Here is a 16,306-nt window from a genome sequence, read left to right on the forward strand (position 1 = left end):
GGTACGACGTTTCGCTGGTAATTTTATCCAGCATCATCGGGCAATTCGCCAGAATGCTAAAGGCGATGCGGGGGCATCTTTGTCTTCGTTGGGAGGGCATTGCCCAAGCTCGTGGCCGGAGGCTGCTGCCTGTGCCCGAGACCGATTCACATCGACTCGTCAGCTGTTGGGTGTTGGCCGAAGTTGACATGCGATGAACATCCCATCGTCATGGGTCGCGTGCCATTTTATTTCACGCTTTCTTTTAACTCATTCTGTCTGTTGTCGTTGTCTCCTCAAATCTTGTTACTCAAGTTTAACCCACTTCCCAATGTGGTATCGACTGCAAACTTGGTATACTTGTGTCATACTGATGACAACACTATATTCTATCATAAAAAAAATCTATATTTTGAAACATTCTTTTTTATATGTTATGTTTCGACTTGGGTCTAATTGTCCACGCTCAACTCACGTTGGCTTTAATTGCCCACGGTCCATTACGTTATGGCAAGCTTCGGGGCCACTTCATGGAGTCGTGGAGTTCTGCCATTAATAGTACATTTCATAAAAGCGTGTTTTTAAAAAAGTTTTTTTTTAATATTACTTATTTGTTGTGTGTTCGCTCGCCATAAGGAGCGTGCATCTCAGCTGGGTCAGAGGCCCCGTTGAGCTGAGCGGTCTCTTGTTTTTTACAAGGACGTCCACAGCCCAAAGGCCGCGGACAGTGGCGACGGTCAGACACCAGTTGAGGTGGGAAGTGTGGCAACTATATACGGCATAGCAAGAGGGAAACAGACACAAACACAACAAATATATTTACACGAAGCATGGCAGTCACGTGTCAGGTCGCTTCATCACACCAAGTGATCATGTTATGGCCCGTAACGTTGGATAGTTTTGTTGTGTTTACCTATTTAGGCCAGTGTTGCTGACGACTGCGGTTGAGCTGGTGTTTAGTTCGTGTGTCATTTGAAATGTGCTGGCCACGTGGCATGGACCGTTGGTGATTTGATGTACGGGGGTCGTGGGTCATCACGTCGTATGAACAATCTTGACTGAAGAACATTCTGAAGGTGCTGCTGAAGGGCTGGAAAGCTGAGTAACTGATGTCAGTTTAATGGTGTTCAAGAAGGGCCATAAAGCTAAAATGTGATGCAACTCCAGTCAGCGCCACGATTAATAGAAACATCTAACATAGATTGCTTTTTTATTGCGTTCCAAAAAATTAGAGCTTGGAGGCAGATTTGATTCACTCTTATGATAGGCTCAGCCTACATTTCCACAATCTTTCAGTTTTCTGAGAAGTTAACGACCCCTTAATCAGTGAACCAAAAACTTTGCCTTCCATGCAGTGTGACTGTAGAGCCAAAAGGGATGTTGCAATGTTACAGTGTCAGGAATCGTCTGGACTTTCATTGTTAGCTTTGAGGGCTGTGTTGATCTTGCTGTAGCCGAACAGGGGACAATGCTTTCTATTGGCATTGCCGTTGATCTTGTCTGTTTGGCTTGTGGTGTCTCATTGCCCGGTATCTCCCAGAAACTCTTGCACACTCGCATGTGTTATTTGATGCCAACCCAAGTTAGGGCGCCCCCGTGCCGAGATGTTATCTGCCTCGCCTGGTATACAGGAGGTCCTGGGTTAAATCCTGAACTTGACGGTATCTGTATATTTGAAGTTTGCATGTTCTCCCCCTGGTCGCGTGGATTTTTCTCCGGGTCCTCCGGTTTTCTCCTGCACATTTAAAAACATCGCGCGTTTAGAGTATTTGGCTGCTGCTATACATGTCCACGTGATAAGCCGCTTCGTTGAGCTAAGTAATTTTTTTTACATTTTTTATTTTACCAGGTAAGGCCCACTTACCACTTACCTGGTAAAAATGTTTTTAGAGTTCAAGATATGTATTTTGTATTTTCCTGCCCCATTGTTTTTAAATCGGCTTACTTTGGCCGGCTGTGCTTTGAGACAAACGCAAAAGAGGCCTTGTATAATTTGGAGTGTGGTTTATTTACATTTTGACGGTGAGATTTCAGGTGAGGTTGAGAATAAATCTTTCGAAAAACCAATCTCTGACTGGACTTTCTTTCCTGTTCATCGGTGGCCGTTGTCTGCGCCCGTGCGCCATTCGGATGTTCTCCAATTCACTTGTTTAAGAGATGATAGCCTCCCGAACAACATAACCGACCATCACAATGTTTAGTTATTTTGTGCGTGTTGACCTCTCCAATTAAATGTCGCATTCCTCTTGGTGACCCGGCTGCCGGCCGTTGCTCGCCGGGCCACACCGTCGCCGGTGCCGTGCGACTTCCTCGCCGTCCCGCGTGACCGCATGGGAGGTCGAGACCCGGACGGGGGAGAAGTCTTCACCGTGACACGGAGGGAAGCTTCGCGTCCGTGGCAAGCGAGCCGGGACTCCGCTGCTCCACCGTGCCGACGTTGCGGACGATACTAATAGGGGTTTTCCCCTTTTTTCTGGCAACAAAACTGACACTTTTTGCAAGGAATCATGCTTACATTAACCACAATACTTGCAGTCAAATGCAAACAAAAAACAATACTCTGATAATTATTTGTTTGCATTTGACTGCAAGTATTGTGGTTAATGTAAGCATGATTCCTTGCAAAAGGTGTCAGTTTTGTTGCCAGAAAAAAGGGGGAAAACCCTATTAGTATATTTTGGTACTGGCAAAGGAGGTCCCATGATGTGGCTGCTCGCCCCGAGCTCTCATTACTCTGGTAGTGCGTTGTCTTTGAACTGTGCGCCTTTTGGCGTCATCTGGTCGAACACCATATGAGACTAGGCTTTAAAGAAAGCTGTCTCTGGTGTGGACCAATCAGTTTAAAAAAACAATGCATAAATTATCAGAGTATTGTTTTTTGTTTGCATTTGACTGCAAGTATTGTGGTTAATGTAAGCATGATTCCTTGCAAAAGGTGTCAGTTTTGTTGCCAGAAAAAAAGGGGAAAAACCCTATTAGTATATTTTGGAACTGGCAAAGGAGGTCCCATGATGTTGCGGACGATGTCGGCATTGCGGGGGGACTCGACCGTGGTGACCCCCTTCTCCCTCGTGGCCCTCGCCGTCCCTCTTTGTCTTCCCAATTCAACGATGCCTCGTTACTTGTCATCCCCCCACCCCCCCACAGCTTTCTGTCGACCCCCCCAGCTACGACCAGGCCTATCCCAACTCCTCCTTATCAATCCCTCTTGTTTTACCAAAACTACAACACCACTTATGATCACCCAGTTTAAAATTTCAAATTATTATCATGCTATGGACAATTTTACAATTGTTGTAAAGCGCCTTGGTAAATGCGCTATGTAAATCCCATTAACGTAAAATTTTGCAGAGTTCTATGTATCCTGTATGTTTGGCATTTTTATCCCAATTCATATTTCGCTGCTCTTGCTCTTCCTGTCTTTGTTGTGCTTTCAGCCAGCAACATTTTATTACGTGTTTATTTTTTATAAAATATCAAATTTTTTAATATGTATATTATATTATATACTTTTTATTTACAGATTAAGTTCCAGATGTTTCAGTTGAATTTGTACAGTCTATCCTTTCCAATGTGAAAACACTAAAAATATCCTGGACCATATAAATTTAATGTGAATATCATCAAAGATATAGGACCAACTCGAGAAATACATTTAGTGGACATAAAAATTAAATACTTTACGTCGCTTGTGAAATGATGCCTAAATAATTCTTCTACTAAAATTTGGAGACAAACTGACTTAAAAAGTGATACCCAATCACATCAAATCATGTATTGCCGTTTGCATGGAGAATACAGAGAGGAGAATAACGGGCATTTAGATACCAGCCAACCGTCGTGTCAGCAAGCTGGATTTAGGAATTATTTCTCTGCCATCCACCGCATGCATGGAAGAGGCGAATGAATATTACATACCAGAATGCCAGGCCTTTGTAGGCATTTGAATTGGTGGAAATCGATGGAGTTATCCAAGCTGTCATAAAACAAGAGCGAAACATGTTAAGAAATTACGTAAAATGTACAAAGATGGGCCAGATACGGAGAGGTTTCATGAAGAAAAAATCATATATATCAATGGTTAAGCTCTCACCAACATTATTCGCAGACATATCAAATATTTTCTGAATATCGGATTGGAGAAATGATGACAAACATACATGGGAGAGAAAAAAACATTAAACATCTCAGATTTGCTGACAATGAAAGGGAAATCATCGCAGGAAATGATAAAATAACTTAATGAAGAAGGCTGTTAGGCTGAGCTCAAGATGAATTATCAAAACAACAGGTCCTGAACAACAAGTTCGCTAAACAAATTAAGAGATTGGTTGGATGGACAAAAATAGAAAACGCATTCAAAGTATATTCATGAATATAGTAATACAACTTGCCTTAAAATATCACGACGTTTCGACTGCAACACAAGCAATCATCTTGCTGTGGATTTCACACCTGATGATGATTGCTTGTGTTGCAGTCGAAACGTCGTGAGAATTTGTATTGTTTCATATTTTTATTATTATTTTATTATTTCCCTTCTACGTGACTTTACCGAAAGAACCAAGAATATGAATTCCTGCAGTCACGAAAGCTTGAAAACAACTTACCTTGCATGGAAATCGCCTGGACTGTTGACTCCTTTACATATCGCAAACAACTTGGAAATGTGTGTGTGCATTATTAAATGAAAGCGTATTATAAATTATACATTTATGCAATCGCAAAGCACATTTCAGTAAAGCGGGGCTTGCCAAAAATGTCATGCCATGCGTTCCTGTCTTTCTTCCTACGACGCGCATCGAACACTCGTTTGACAGCGAAATCAGCCATGATCGATTCACTGCTGGATAAACACCACAATGTCATCCAACGTCATCGCCATTCTTCACAGTCCCTTGATGCCACATTTCATCTCGTGCTTGCAACACGAGCTGACTTCATCGCTCCGTCTCAGCTGCGGTCGTGATTTTGGCCGTTTTTTTCCTCTCGGCTGCCACTACGTAACCGGTCTCGATCATGCTCACTTATTTTAACAGTCAAATACGTGACCTTAATTCGCGTGTTTTACTCTGCTATTTGATATAGCGTTGCAGGATATGTTAACTACTTCGCCTGGTATACAGGAGGTCGTGGGTTCGATCCCAATCCTGGCGCCTGTACATTTGGAGTCTGCGTGTCTCTCTTTATTTGAGCTGTCACATGTGACCAGCTCGCTTCCTAAGAAGAGCTCATAGCTCAGTGGGCCTTACCTGATAAAATAAAGTTTAGTTTAACTGTACTGAAAGACGGGAAGAAGAACACATGGACCAGAGAACACACGCACATTTGATGCATCATATTGACATTTATGAAAACTAAAAGAGGCCCTGGGCAGGACGAAACTGGTTACGAAGGCAGCCAAAGGAGAGAACGCGTCCAAGGGAACAACCGTCGTGGAGACGGAGTGGTGAGATCGGTCGATGTGAAGGAGCGAGATGGATCGTGGTACCGTGAGGGATGACGAAGACGTGGGAAGGCCTTCATCCGGGAGTGGATAGAATGAATGTTGATGATGATGGACGAGTCATCATCATGAGTGATGTGCAAAAATCTTACAACCCTAGCTGAAGAATAAGGATTGTCTGACCATATCGTACCACGCTCATCAGTGCGGGTTGGTGATGGGGAGCAGACAGGATCGGTTGAGACATCACTTTGCCACTGATGTTCGCCGTGGCTGGGAATACAGTCAGATCTCAAGTTCCCCAGGTGTGTAGGTGTGCTACGCTAACCGCTGCACCACCGCTCCATCGACTGGGCGATTACATTAATTGGTTGCGATCCGTGCGGCGATTTAATCGACTGAGCGGTTCTCAGAGAAGCACAACAGCTCCCGTTCGTCACTGAACGGCGGTGGCATCAGCTATTGTGCCAGGCTAGGTGTTGCGGATTTGATTGACAGGTGACATGGCAGATGCCCTCACCTGCGCTCCCTACCGTGTCACCACAAGTTATGATCCGGGCAACAATAACAAGACACAATGCACCCTCCAGTGCTGTTAGCGAGCGCATATCACCGCATTCCATTCGTATTCCAAAGCAAATGTTGGGGCGGAGGGGGGAGCGGGGAGTGGGCGTGCGTCTTATAACCCGGTAGCTGTGTGTGTTCATGTTGCTAGATTTGTTGACACACCGCGCGCACAGATTGTTTGGGGGGTGGCCTCTTACTTTCCGGAGCGTCTTCAATAATCTGGTTGGTGACTGTCACAGTCAGCTGAACGGCTGAATGGCGCTGGCGAGGAATCATCCCCAGTGAGGAGCTCGCATCTGGCCCCAATTCCAAATGGCTCACGTGACGGAGCCTAAACAGACTGAGAGTGGGTTTCGGCAGATGCAACTCTCTCGTGACATCTTCACGGGGGCTCCTGCGCAATTGAACAATCTGCTTGTCAGGAGAAGCGAACCTGAGAGGGCCTGCGGCACCCACAATGCACTCCTCAAGATTTGGAAATGCCAACTCCAGAAGCGGTGCCCTGTGCTGAATATTTGGGCAAGGACTATTATTATGATCATGGGACCTCCCTTGCCATTATCAAAATATAAGAATAGGTTTTACACTTTCTGGCAATAAAACAGTTGTGGTAACGTGTTAAAACACCAAAGTTAAATATGTTGCAAGGATTCATGTCTGCATTAACCGCATATACTTGTGGTGGACATGCAAAATAGACATGCTCTGGTCGTATATGATGCATTGTCTTTGAAACTGATTGGTCCACACCAGAGACAGCTTCATTTCGAGCCTCGTCTCAGGCAGTGTTAGACCAGAGGACAACACGAAAAGGCGACTATATCGGTTGGACAGGAGACAAGAAGAAGATGAAGAAGCTGAACGGCAAACTCGCTCTACTGGACGTCTGTGGAAGAAGAAAGAAGGGGCTTCTCAGCTCATCGGATTCCTTCAATCGACGACGAAATTCCGACTCATTTTATTATGTTTCATTTTTATTATTGTATTACTTCCCTTCTACGCGACTTTACCGAAAGAACCAAGAAGATAAATTCCGACTGTGAATGCAGCAGGGGGCGCAGTGGCTTCAACGCCACGCCGGGTTCCCGAATGCGCCCCAGGTCACGCCTCATCAAAACTCGTCGGGCACCCACTCCGAGGTTGGCAGAACTTCAGAACTGGTACAAAACTGACACCTTTATTCAAGGCATCATGTTTGCAATAACCACAACACAAGTAGTCAAAAATGCAAACAAAAAGAAGCAACTCTGATAATGATAATAATATGCACTGTCCTTGAAGTTGATTGGTCCACACCCGAGACGGCTTTCTTTAGAGCCTAGTCCCCATTGGTGTTGGACCAGATGACACCAGAAGGCGTACAACTCAAACACAGTGCAATATCAGAGTATTGAGAGCTCGGCGTAAGCATTTGCCAGTGGCAAAATATAGTAGTAGGTTTTTACCCTTTTAAACTGGTACAAAACTGACACCTTTATTTGAGTTGTACGCCTTCTGGTGTCATCTGGTCCAACACCAATGGGGACTAGGCTCTAAAGAAAGCCGTCTCGGGTGTGGACCAATCAACTTCAAGGACAGTGCATATTATTATCATTATCAGAGTTGCTTCTTTTTGTTTGCATTTTTGACTACTTGTGTTGTGGTTATTGCAAACATGATGCCTTGAATAAAGGTGTCAGTTTTGTACCAGTTTAAAAGGGTAAAAACCTACTACTATATTTTGCCATTGGTAAAAGATATCTCATAGTGAGAACTTCAGAAGGTTCTCATTTGCTCACGCGATCATTGGCGGCGAATTACGTGTCTCTGATGACCCCGCGGGGAATGCGTGGCCTGACCAAATACGTCGCAAGTACAAAGTCATGCCCATCTATCGGTACGACCGGAGTTTTACCGCAATTGGGTGGTGTTGCTACCAATTTCCGATTTTGCCCCATTGACTCTAACTCTCTCGACGGCGAGCTAAGTGAAGGACTTGCTCGATGGCTTTGGCGACACGCGTACCGCATTCCGCAAAATTGAGGTGCATCTTATAATCCGGTAGCTCTGGGTGTGTGTGGGGGGGGCGGTAGTGTGTTAGTCGGCACGCGCTGCACTACGAACCTGGCGGCCCGGGTTCGATTCCCACTCACGGATACCAACACCGGCGACGATTATCTGAACTGGATCCTGGGCCTCCCCTAGGTCGACTAAGCCTCAAATGAGTACCCGGTGCGATGTGTAAACATCGCCACTGGGGGAGACAAAGGCGTCCGGGCGTGGTGCTGGCCACCCTCGTGTGCCGTTGCGGCCTTCATATGTGCTCGCGAACAGCACTTGCCCCAACGGTTCGTTAAGGCTATACGGGGGATCTTTGTCTATACTTGTCTACCTTTATTGACACGGGGCACACATTTGGGGAGCACGCGTCTGATTTTCCGAATTGTTTTTTTTTCCCTTCAGAGAATACGTTAGTAGCTCGTATGCTCCGAGTTTCAAGAATCTTTCAAAACATACATCTTGAGGGTAGCGGGGTCTACCCAAATTAATGGGTCAATCAATTAGTGTCGTTTATTTAAGGAATACCAAGTCCATGGGGGACCCCCCCCCCCACCACGCCTTCAAACTAAACCAAGAAGTATTACATCTGGCATTGTGACGTCGAAGCGCGCCCCCCCCCCAATGCGCGGGGCCCAGGGCGATCACCCCAATTCTCCGTGTAGAACGGGCCCTGCCAGGACAATCCCCCAAAAAAATCGCGGTTAGATTCGCCCTCCTGGCGTGTCAACTCAGAGAGGGGTGTTCCCACCGTTCCTTGCACCGTTGCGCCTCTGTCCTCCCAGCACTGTGAACGGGTGCTCCACAGTCGGTTGGCAGGCTGGTCACGTGCGCTGGGGTCAACTGTGGGCAACTGTCACCGATCCCAAGACGTCTGGGCCAGTGTGGAAGAGTAGGCCAGCCACCCTCGACAGCTGACGCTCTTGAGAGATCCTTTTCGAGGCAGCTCTTCCGCTAGCAGTGGCTTGAGCAAGTGATTGCAGGGCTGCACGTTTGCTTTTTTTTAAATTACAGCTCACGATCAACCCTACAGGGCAGTGTTGTTCTTCGATGCAAGGCCCCTGGTGGCCTTCAGTGCGGCCCCTGACAACACACAAAGAGGGAAAACGACCCCCATCGACAGTTTAACACGTAGTAGTAGTAGTAGCAGGCTTTCGCGACCAATATTATCCATAATAGAGGTTTGTTGGGTTAGATCGCGTAAATATAAATGTGTCGTTGAACCCCGCCACCACCCGACACAGACAATTTGCCAGGTTTATCACGTAAATAGAACGTGCCAATTCGTTGCTAGTCCAGCACACCGCTTGTGTGTTGGAGAGTAAAATCCACAACATTGACAATTCGAGCACGACGTTTCGCCAGTAATTACAACGAGCATCATCAGGCGGGAAGCAATCGTGCTGCTGTCAAACCCCAATGGTGTCAAATGTCTGGCGGCCCTCAAATTGATGATGTCTTTTTGGCGAAAGTGCCACCTCCCTTTGAAAATGAGAGTGAAGAACACTGACCTCTCGCGTGACCTTCACTCAAGGCGTTGGGGGGGAGGGGCATACAGGATCTCAGTGGGAGGCACGGCGCTCCGGAGTCGACGTTAAGCTGACGAGAAACAATGCAACACGTTGGACAAGCAGATAGAGGAACGATGTGGTCACGACCATTTGCTTTCGTCTGTCACCCACTCTGCTGCAGCAGCTCGCGTTCCCCACGAATGTGCAAATTGTGACGCACAGGGTATGTATGCTGCATTGACCTGACGGTAAGACTTGAGAAGGACGTGCAAATTTCGATGTAAAGCTTTCGTGACTGCAGGGATTCATCTTCTTGGTTCTTTCGGTAAGTCACGTAGAAGGGAAATAATAAAATAATAAAAATAAAACATAATAAAAGAATTCTCACGACGTTTCGGCCACACCGCAAGCAGCCGTCCTCAGGTGAAGCACAGGTCTGTCGGAAAGACACGCCAGCTTGTGCCCGCCCTCGCAGTCGAGCATATTTGCGGAATACACCACGCCACCGTTGACCCTGGCCATTGACCGAGTAACCCAACGTTCCTACCAGCTCCCTCCGCAGGAATGTGTTTATACAGGGGGGGTACGTCCTCACTGGATATGTTCTAAGTACTCTACAAGCTGGTCCAGATGTCTTCTGACTCCCCCCCCCCACCCCCAATTAATTTGACTCCTATAAATTCGTTTCCTTTCCGTATTAATTTGTGTTTTAAATTAACCTTTCAAAAAATAGTTTTAGGGAATGAAATGGCGGTGTTCACAAGACACGTGGACCACCACCCTGTCCTGCAGGCTGCTGTCGGCAGGCGGTAAGTGGCGCTCCAGCTCGAGGTCTATCCTCGACGTTGATGTTCCGGGTGAGGAAATATCTTCTGGGTCGCCGGAGGGCACAGATCGGGCTGAAACGAAGCACTGCGAATGTAAGAACGGATGTATGGATTTTTGTCGTTATTTTTGGCAAATTGTCAGCCGATGAACAAATAATTCGGAATCCGCTCGATTTCGTCAGAAGCTAAGCAGAGTTGAGCCTGGTCAGCACTCGGATGAGTTTACCACCACGACTTGTCGGGCGTTTAGCGGTTGGCCAGGGAATGGCATTGCTCAGTGCAACCCCCTCGCGTGCGTGATGGCGTGCCCGGAGAAAACCACCCACACGCACGAGGGGATGACACCCAAATCACTCACACAGATGACATTAATTCAACAATGCTGTACTGCCTCCCCATGGCCACCTCGCAGAGCAGACACAAACATTATGAAACCCAGGATACAACAATAATTTGTTGGCCTTCATCCAGCAGTGGATAGACAATGTCTGATGATTATGTTGATGACGAGGATGCATTTAAATGCACTCAAGGTATGCAACGTGCCTATGTTGCGTGCATGTACCGTCGAGTAGTCTAATTAATTGCACACATTTATATATTCCCTGCTGTGAACTTGCTGCACAGGTAGTCATGATTGCTACTAATTTGGTGGGGGTGGGTGTAATTGTCTTTTTAAAAGAATGTTAGGACATTGTTAAAGAACGTAATAAAATAAAAGTTTCTAAAGTTGGGCTGTTGTTGAGTCACACACAACAAGTTGGTTAAACACGTTACAAAATATAGCTGAATCTGGATAACAAGCGTAATTATAACCCGAGAATACCCGGCTCGTATTGATGTAATACAGAGTAAGAGAGGGAGGTGGGAGAGCAGGTTTTTTTTTTACTATTTTGGAAAACCGACCGTGATACTGAAAAGTAACTCAAATGTGCCAAAATGAAAAAAAACCGCTTTCACTCAGTGGGCAGTACCTGTTACGCCTCCTTAATGTATAATGAGCACCGGCATTGAGACAGACAACATCGGACGAAGTCGACCAGTGCGCAAACCGTGAACGGCAGCACAAACGCAAATGAGAGACATCCTAAAATAACGATAGGTTTTGCCCTTTCTGGCAATAAAACAGTCGTGTTAAGATGTTAAAACACCATACAGAATGCATTTTTCAGGGAATCCTGTCTGTATTAACCACACGTACTTGTGATATTATATGCATTGTCTTTGAAACTGATTGGACCACACTAGAGACAGCTTTCTGTGGGCTTGTCACTGTGAAGGAGAGGCACAGTGCCGGATTGTCCTAGTAGCAAAAGTAGCTACTATATATGTATGTAGCTACTACATATGTAGTAGCTACGGGCCCCGCACTTTCAAGGGCCCGGCGCTAAATGCTTTCAAGTTATCAAACTCCGGTTGAGTGATTCTGCACTTGCTTTATTACTCTAGTACTATACCACTTCCAACTTTTATGGACGACTGGGTGTTTAAGGTTAGCGATTTGTCGTATTATCTGGCTGTATAGCAAATGAAAAAATACAATTACTTTACTATGCAAGTAAAAATGTGTGTTTAAATCTTTTTTTTAAGGCCCCTTTACAACATATGCTACAGGCCCCGCACTTGCTTAATCCGGCACTGGAAAGGCGATCGGGCTTTGCAAGAAGTCGGCGGTGGCCAATTGTCATCACCGACGATTGAACGCCCACCCGGGAGATGGAGCGATGAGATCAGAGTGTGCTCAAGGTGGGTGTTGTGGCGTCGCACGAACTTTTAGAGATGGCCACGATTGGGGGGGGGGGGGTGGGAGGCATCTGTCCAGTAGTGGATAGATCATAGCCTATGATCATGAATTGCTCGGACTGGAGAATTGTTCATTGCTACGATATTGCTAAATTTTCATTGTTGCCCAGACTGACGTTCACTTCTGTGTGTAGGCGCGCTCCAATCCTGAGTTCGCTGCGGGGCGCGTTGGAAGCGCACGTGGGCTGACGATGCATCGGCGCACGTGCTGCCATTCCCGACCGCCGGCGATCGTGTGCACTCAGCAGTCTGGGCTGTGCGGTGAAACATCTCCTCCTCCCCACCTCGAAACACGGCACAGCCACTCACGGAGGGAGCGGTACACGCTGGGACGTGTGCGGGATGATGCCAGATATTTCGTAGGAACTTCAGACACGGCCACCGCTGCAAAGAAAAGGCAAACATCCCGAGTGTTGGGACACGTGCTGTTCGCGAGCACCTATGGTGTGGCCGGGTACCACGCTCGTGCCGCCTTTGTCTCCCCGGTGCTGCTGTTAACACACCAGGTTCTCGTTTGAGGCTGCTATTATCAGCGGCCGGGGATCGAACTCTGGTGGCCCGGGTCCGTAGCGCGGCGCGCTGAAAACTGCGTGACCGCTCCACCCCTTGTCGCTATCACCGCCACCACATCACCACGAGCGCGCCTCCCCTCGCTCTCTCCTCCCTCTCCCCTCCCACTCTTCCCCGTGGTTTCAACGCGCGCTCCACGGGAGTAGTGAAGCAGATGAGGCTGGCGCTGGACTTTCAGAACACTTCGTTCATTCCTCGCCGCTGCGTGCTGCAAGCCGCCGCCGCCGCTGCTGGGTTAAGCTCGTGTATTTTTATCCTGCGTGAGTTACATCAGTGGAAGCGGACGCGTGGATGTACGAACGGCACACTGGTGTTTGTCGGTGTACGGAGAGGTATCTGTGGTAGTCGTAGAGTGCGCCGTGCGAGCGACCGCATCGGTTTTACGCACAGCATCTGTCCGTCGTGATGCCTCTCCTGCCTTCCTCCGCGCTCTCAAAGGTAACCATAGAACGACATCATTATTATTGCATGTTCGTGTTACACGTGCATACACTGGGCTGGGATGCTGCCGTGATTGTCGTGGTTTGGAGAACGGGAAATTTTACAATCCAGAGGTACCCGGTTCGATCTTCCGGCGCGGCAGTTACAACCGCAGCTACATTTCTGAAGTCTGGCGTGCTCGTCCACAGCAGTATCAATGGGTACAATACAGTTGGCGGGTCACGCCGTGGTGGGGTAAAGAGTGGGTAGTAGACGGTCTGGCCAGCGTGGAAGAGTAGGCCAATTATGTATGCCGGGTGGAACAATAATAATTAGTACGCGGCGCAATGAACCTGACCCACCCAAATTCGATTCCCGGCCACGGCTAACATCCGTGGCAAGTGGCTGCCCCCCCCCCCCACCACGGGCTCACTGATTGAGCATGGCAGCAGTGAAAATGTGTTCATAATTGAACGCGCGTGTGCTCGCTGCCGTCCGCGGCGAGTGTTGGGTTCGTTAAAACGGCACGTGCGGGCGGAATGCGGCACACGGCTCCGCGACGAGTTGCGTGGCGTGCCTGCTATTGTTATATAACGACGCGTTGAGCAAGACCCTTGTGCCGCACATGTGCGCGGTCAAATCGTGAAACAATGCGCGCGCCAAGGCGCACTGCTGCTCGATCTTCAACCCGGTGGTGGCCGTGTGTGTCCACGATCCCCGACGGTCACGCGGGTCGCTGCAGATAATTGTAAGAGACCGCTAAAGACACACTGCATCATTCATTATCTCTCACACCCCCCCACCCCCCCCCATCATTCCTCCCCCCACCCTGTCGTCTCCGGCAGTGAGTGGGACTCGGCGTGCGGAATGCATTGCCTCGCCTGAGCGGTCGGCAACGAGCAACGCAGAGAGATTGCGACGGGGGTGGGGGCCGAGGAGGCTCGCGGACGCCGACTTGACGGACGATGACGGAGGCAGAGAGGAGGCGAAGTGCGGCCACCACATCCACTCCCCGCTCGGTCGCCCATTGATGCTGCTGCTGGCTATGCGGTGCGCCGTGGCGGAGTCCTTTTGAAAGGCAGTATCTATTGATATCGCACGTTTTTATACGCCGGCCGCTTTGAAGTGTGTTCATAAATAGCGCATGACAAAAAAATCACCCCCCCCTCTCTTCCCCCCGCTGCCCACCCCATGAAGATATAACACCGTAGTGAGGAGTGGTATTTGATGGCGCAAAGCGAGTACAGCTGCTTGGCCATTCCACCAGTGGCCCTGCCGTCGATGGTCGCGACTTCGTGATCTCGTGCAAGACGCGACGGAAGAAGGGGAGCGACGCGGTGGCGGTGGTGGTGGGCAGAGCGGGGCATGTGACTGCTGCTGTGGCTGGGGATCGTGCGATGCTCTGACGATGCGGGCTGCCACACGCTGTGCCGCGCGCGTGCAACTACAGTGACGACGACGACGACGAGTGGCACCACCGCTCGCACCGAATCGAGAGACCCGCGGCGAAGGTGTTGAAGTGACACTGCCCACGGCGCGCGAGCACGCGATGGGACGCAGCGTCCGCGATGACTCCTCAAGGCAATTTGCTTCTCGAAGATCCTCGTACTAAATGCGCTACAAGTGGAACCCAATTATTGACACCCCCTTCCTCCCACCCTCCACCCCCCCCCCCACGAGAGCTAGAGTCAACGGTTGCCGCTATGCACGGCACGCGGGTGTAGAATGGTAGCAGAAGCAGCGGCAGCAGCAGGAACCTCCCAACCTTCAGCATGGAGAGCAGCGACGCGAACAGCAGCGAAGGGCGCAACGGCCGAAAAGTCTCCACTGCCTCAAGCCATTCCAGCGAGGGCGGATCTCCAGATCGAGTTGAAGGCGGCGGCTGGGCAGGAGGAGGAGGTGCAGGAGGAGGTGGAGGAGGTTTCGGCGGCGGCTGTCCGTTCAGCCGCTTTGGGAGGCTGCAGGCCGGCCCACCTGTGGCTTCCGGGGCGACGTCTCCCGGACCCCGCTCGGCCGCCGCGCGCAGGCCCGTCAATTTGGACGTGTTGGGAGAGTGCATTCGCAAGATGGTGTGTCCCACGGTGAGTGAGGTCCCCTCCGAGACTCCCACCCCCCCCCCCACCTCATCACTTCCCTCCTCCGAGACCCCCCCCCATCACACTCCCCCCCCCCCCTCGGATGGGAGCGAATGAGCGCAGGAATGCGTACAGGAGGTGTACGCGTGTTGAACTTCGTTTGCACCGTACGTAGCCAATCGTGCTAATCGGAGGTGCGTGGGGGGGAGGGACAACAAACCAAACACACAAATCAGCTCTAAGTAAATGAGTTCTAATCCTCGATCATTTCAACGAGCATCGCTGCTGTGGCTTCCTGCGGTGGCGATGAGATGCGTAAATGAGTGTAAAGCGCGTGCGAGCGTTGTCAGCCAACTTTGTTTTCCAATCAGACGAAATGTAGTCGACTCAAAACTAAATAATAATTGTTGTAAAGCTCACCGATACGGTATCATTTGATGGGAGTGTGGCAAAATAACTGTTTGAATTGCAAAAAAAAAACGATTCCAAACACTTCCGTTGATTTTAGTTGTAGTGTAATTCAGCGTAATGTATCTCCTGAACGCGTCTCGAGGGCTAATGGAAGTGTCTGTACCATCTCGTCAAGTGTCTGCTTGGCGAGATGTTCGTTCGTAGAGCGACATCCGATACACTTGGATAGCGAGCTTGTCCACGTGGCGCAGCGGTGAGCGCAAAACCCGGAAATCTGAGTTCGATTGGCAGTCAAAGTCAACATCGTCGGAGAGTAAAAAGCTGAACGGGTTAATAATGATAATAATGCAATTTATAACGCCCGCAAATTTGCGGACGTAACGGCCGCAAACTCAGAGGCGCGGAGCCAAGCTCAGGGTTTCTCGACAGCACGTGGTTGTATAGGTGAGTTTTTAAGTCTCTCTTGAAGGAGGCGATTGAGGTGATGCTGCGAATGTGCAGAGGGATGACGGCGTTCCAGACTGTTGGGGCTGCCACCGATAAGCGGCGCATAGACACGATGACCATCCTGGATCTTGGTATCAAGAGGAGGTCGTGAGTCGCGCTGCGCAGGCATCTGCCGTGTGCTGAGCTGCAAGTTGTCAATAATGAAGAGAGGTA

The 16,306-nt window shown here is 49.0% G+C and overlaps 1 protein-coding gene across 1 annotated transcript in view; it reads left to right on the top strand.

Annotated features, from left to right (window-relative positions):
* The first annotated feature begins 12,894 nt into the window (after nt 1-12,894).
* GUCY1A2 (guanylate cyclase 1 soluble subunit alpha 2) overlaps nt 12,895-16,306 on the top strand; it is a 46,347-nt gene continuing 42,935 nt past the window's right edge. Inside the window, exons 1-3 of the mRNA XM_078602696.1 lie at nt 12,895-12,974; nt 14,611-14,671; nt 14,885-15,241. Of these exons, the coding sequence (XP_078458822.1) occupies nt 12,895-12,974; nt 14,611-14,671; nt 14,885-15,241 (498 nt within the window). The remainder of the gene's footprint in view (nt 12,975-14,610; nt 14,672-14,884; nt 15,242-16,306) is intronic.

Source organism: Lampetra planeri, chromosome 19 (genome assembly GCF_965212315.1).
Source record: "Lampetra planeri chromosome 19, kcLamPlan1.2.h2, whole genome shotgun sequence".
Classification (NCBI taxonomy): domain Eukaryota; kingdom Metazoa; phylum Chordata; class Hyperoartia; order Petromyzontiformes; family Petromyzontidae; genus Lampetra; species Lampetra planeri.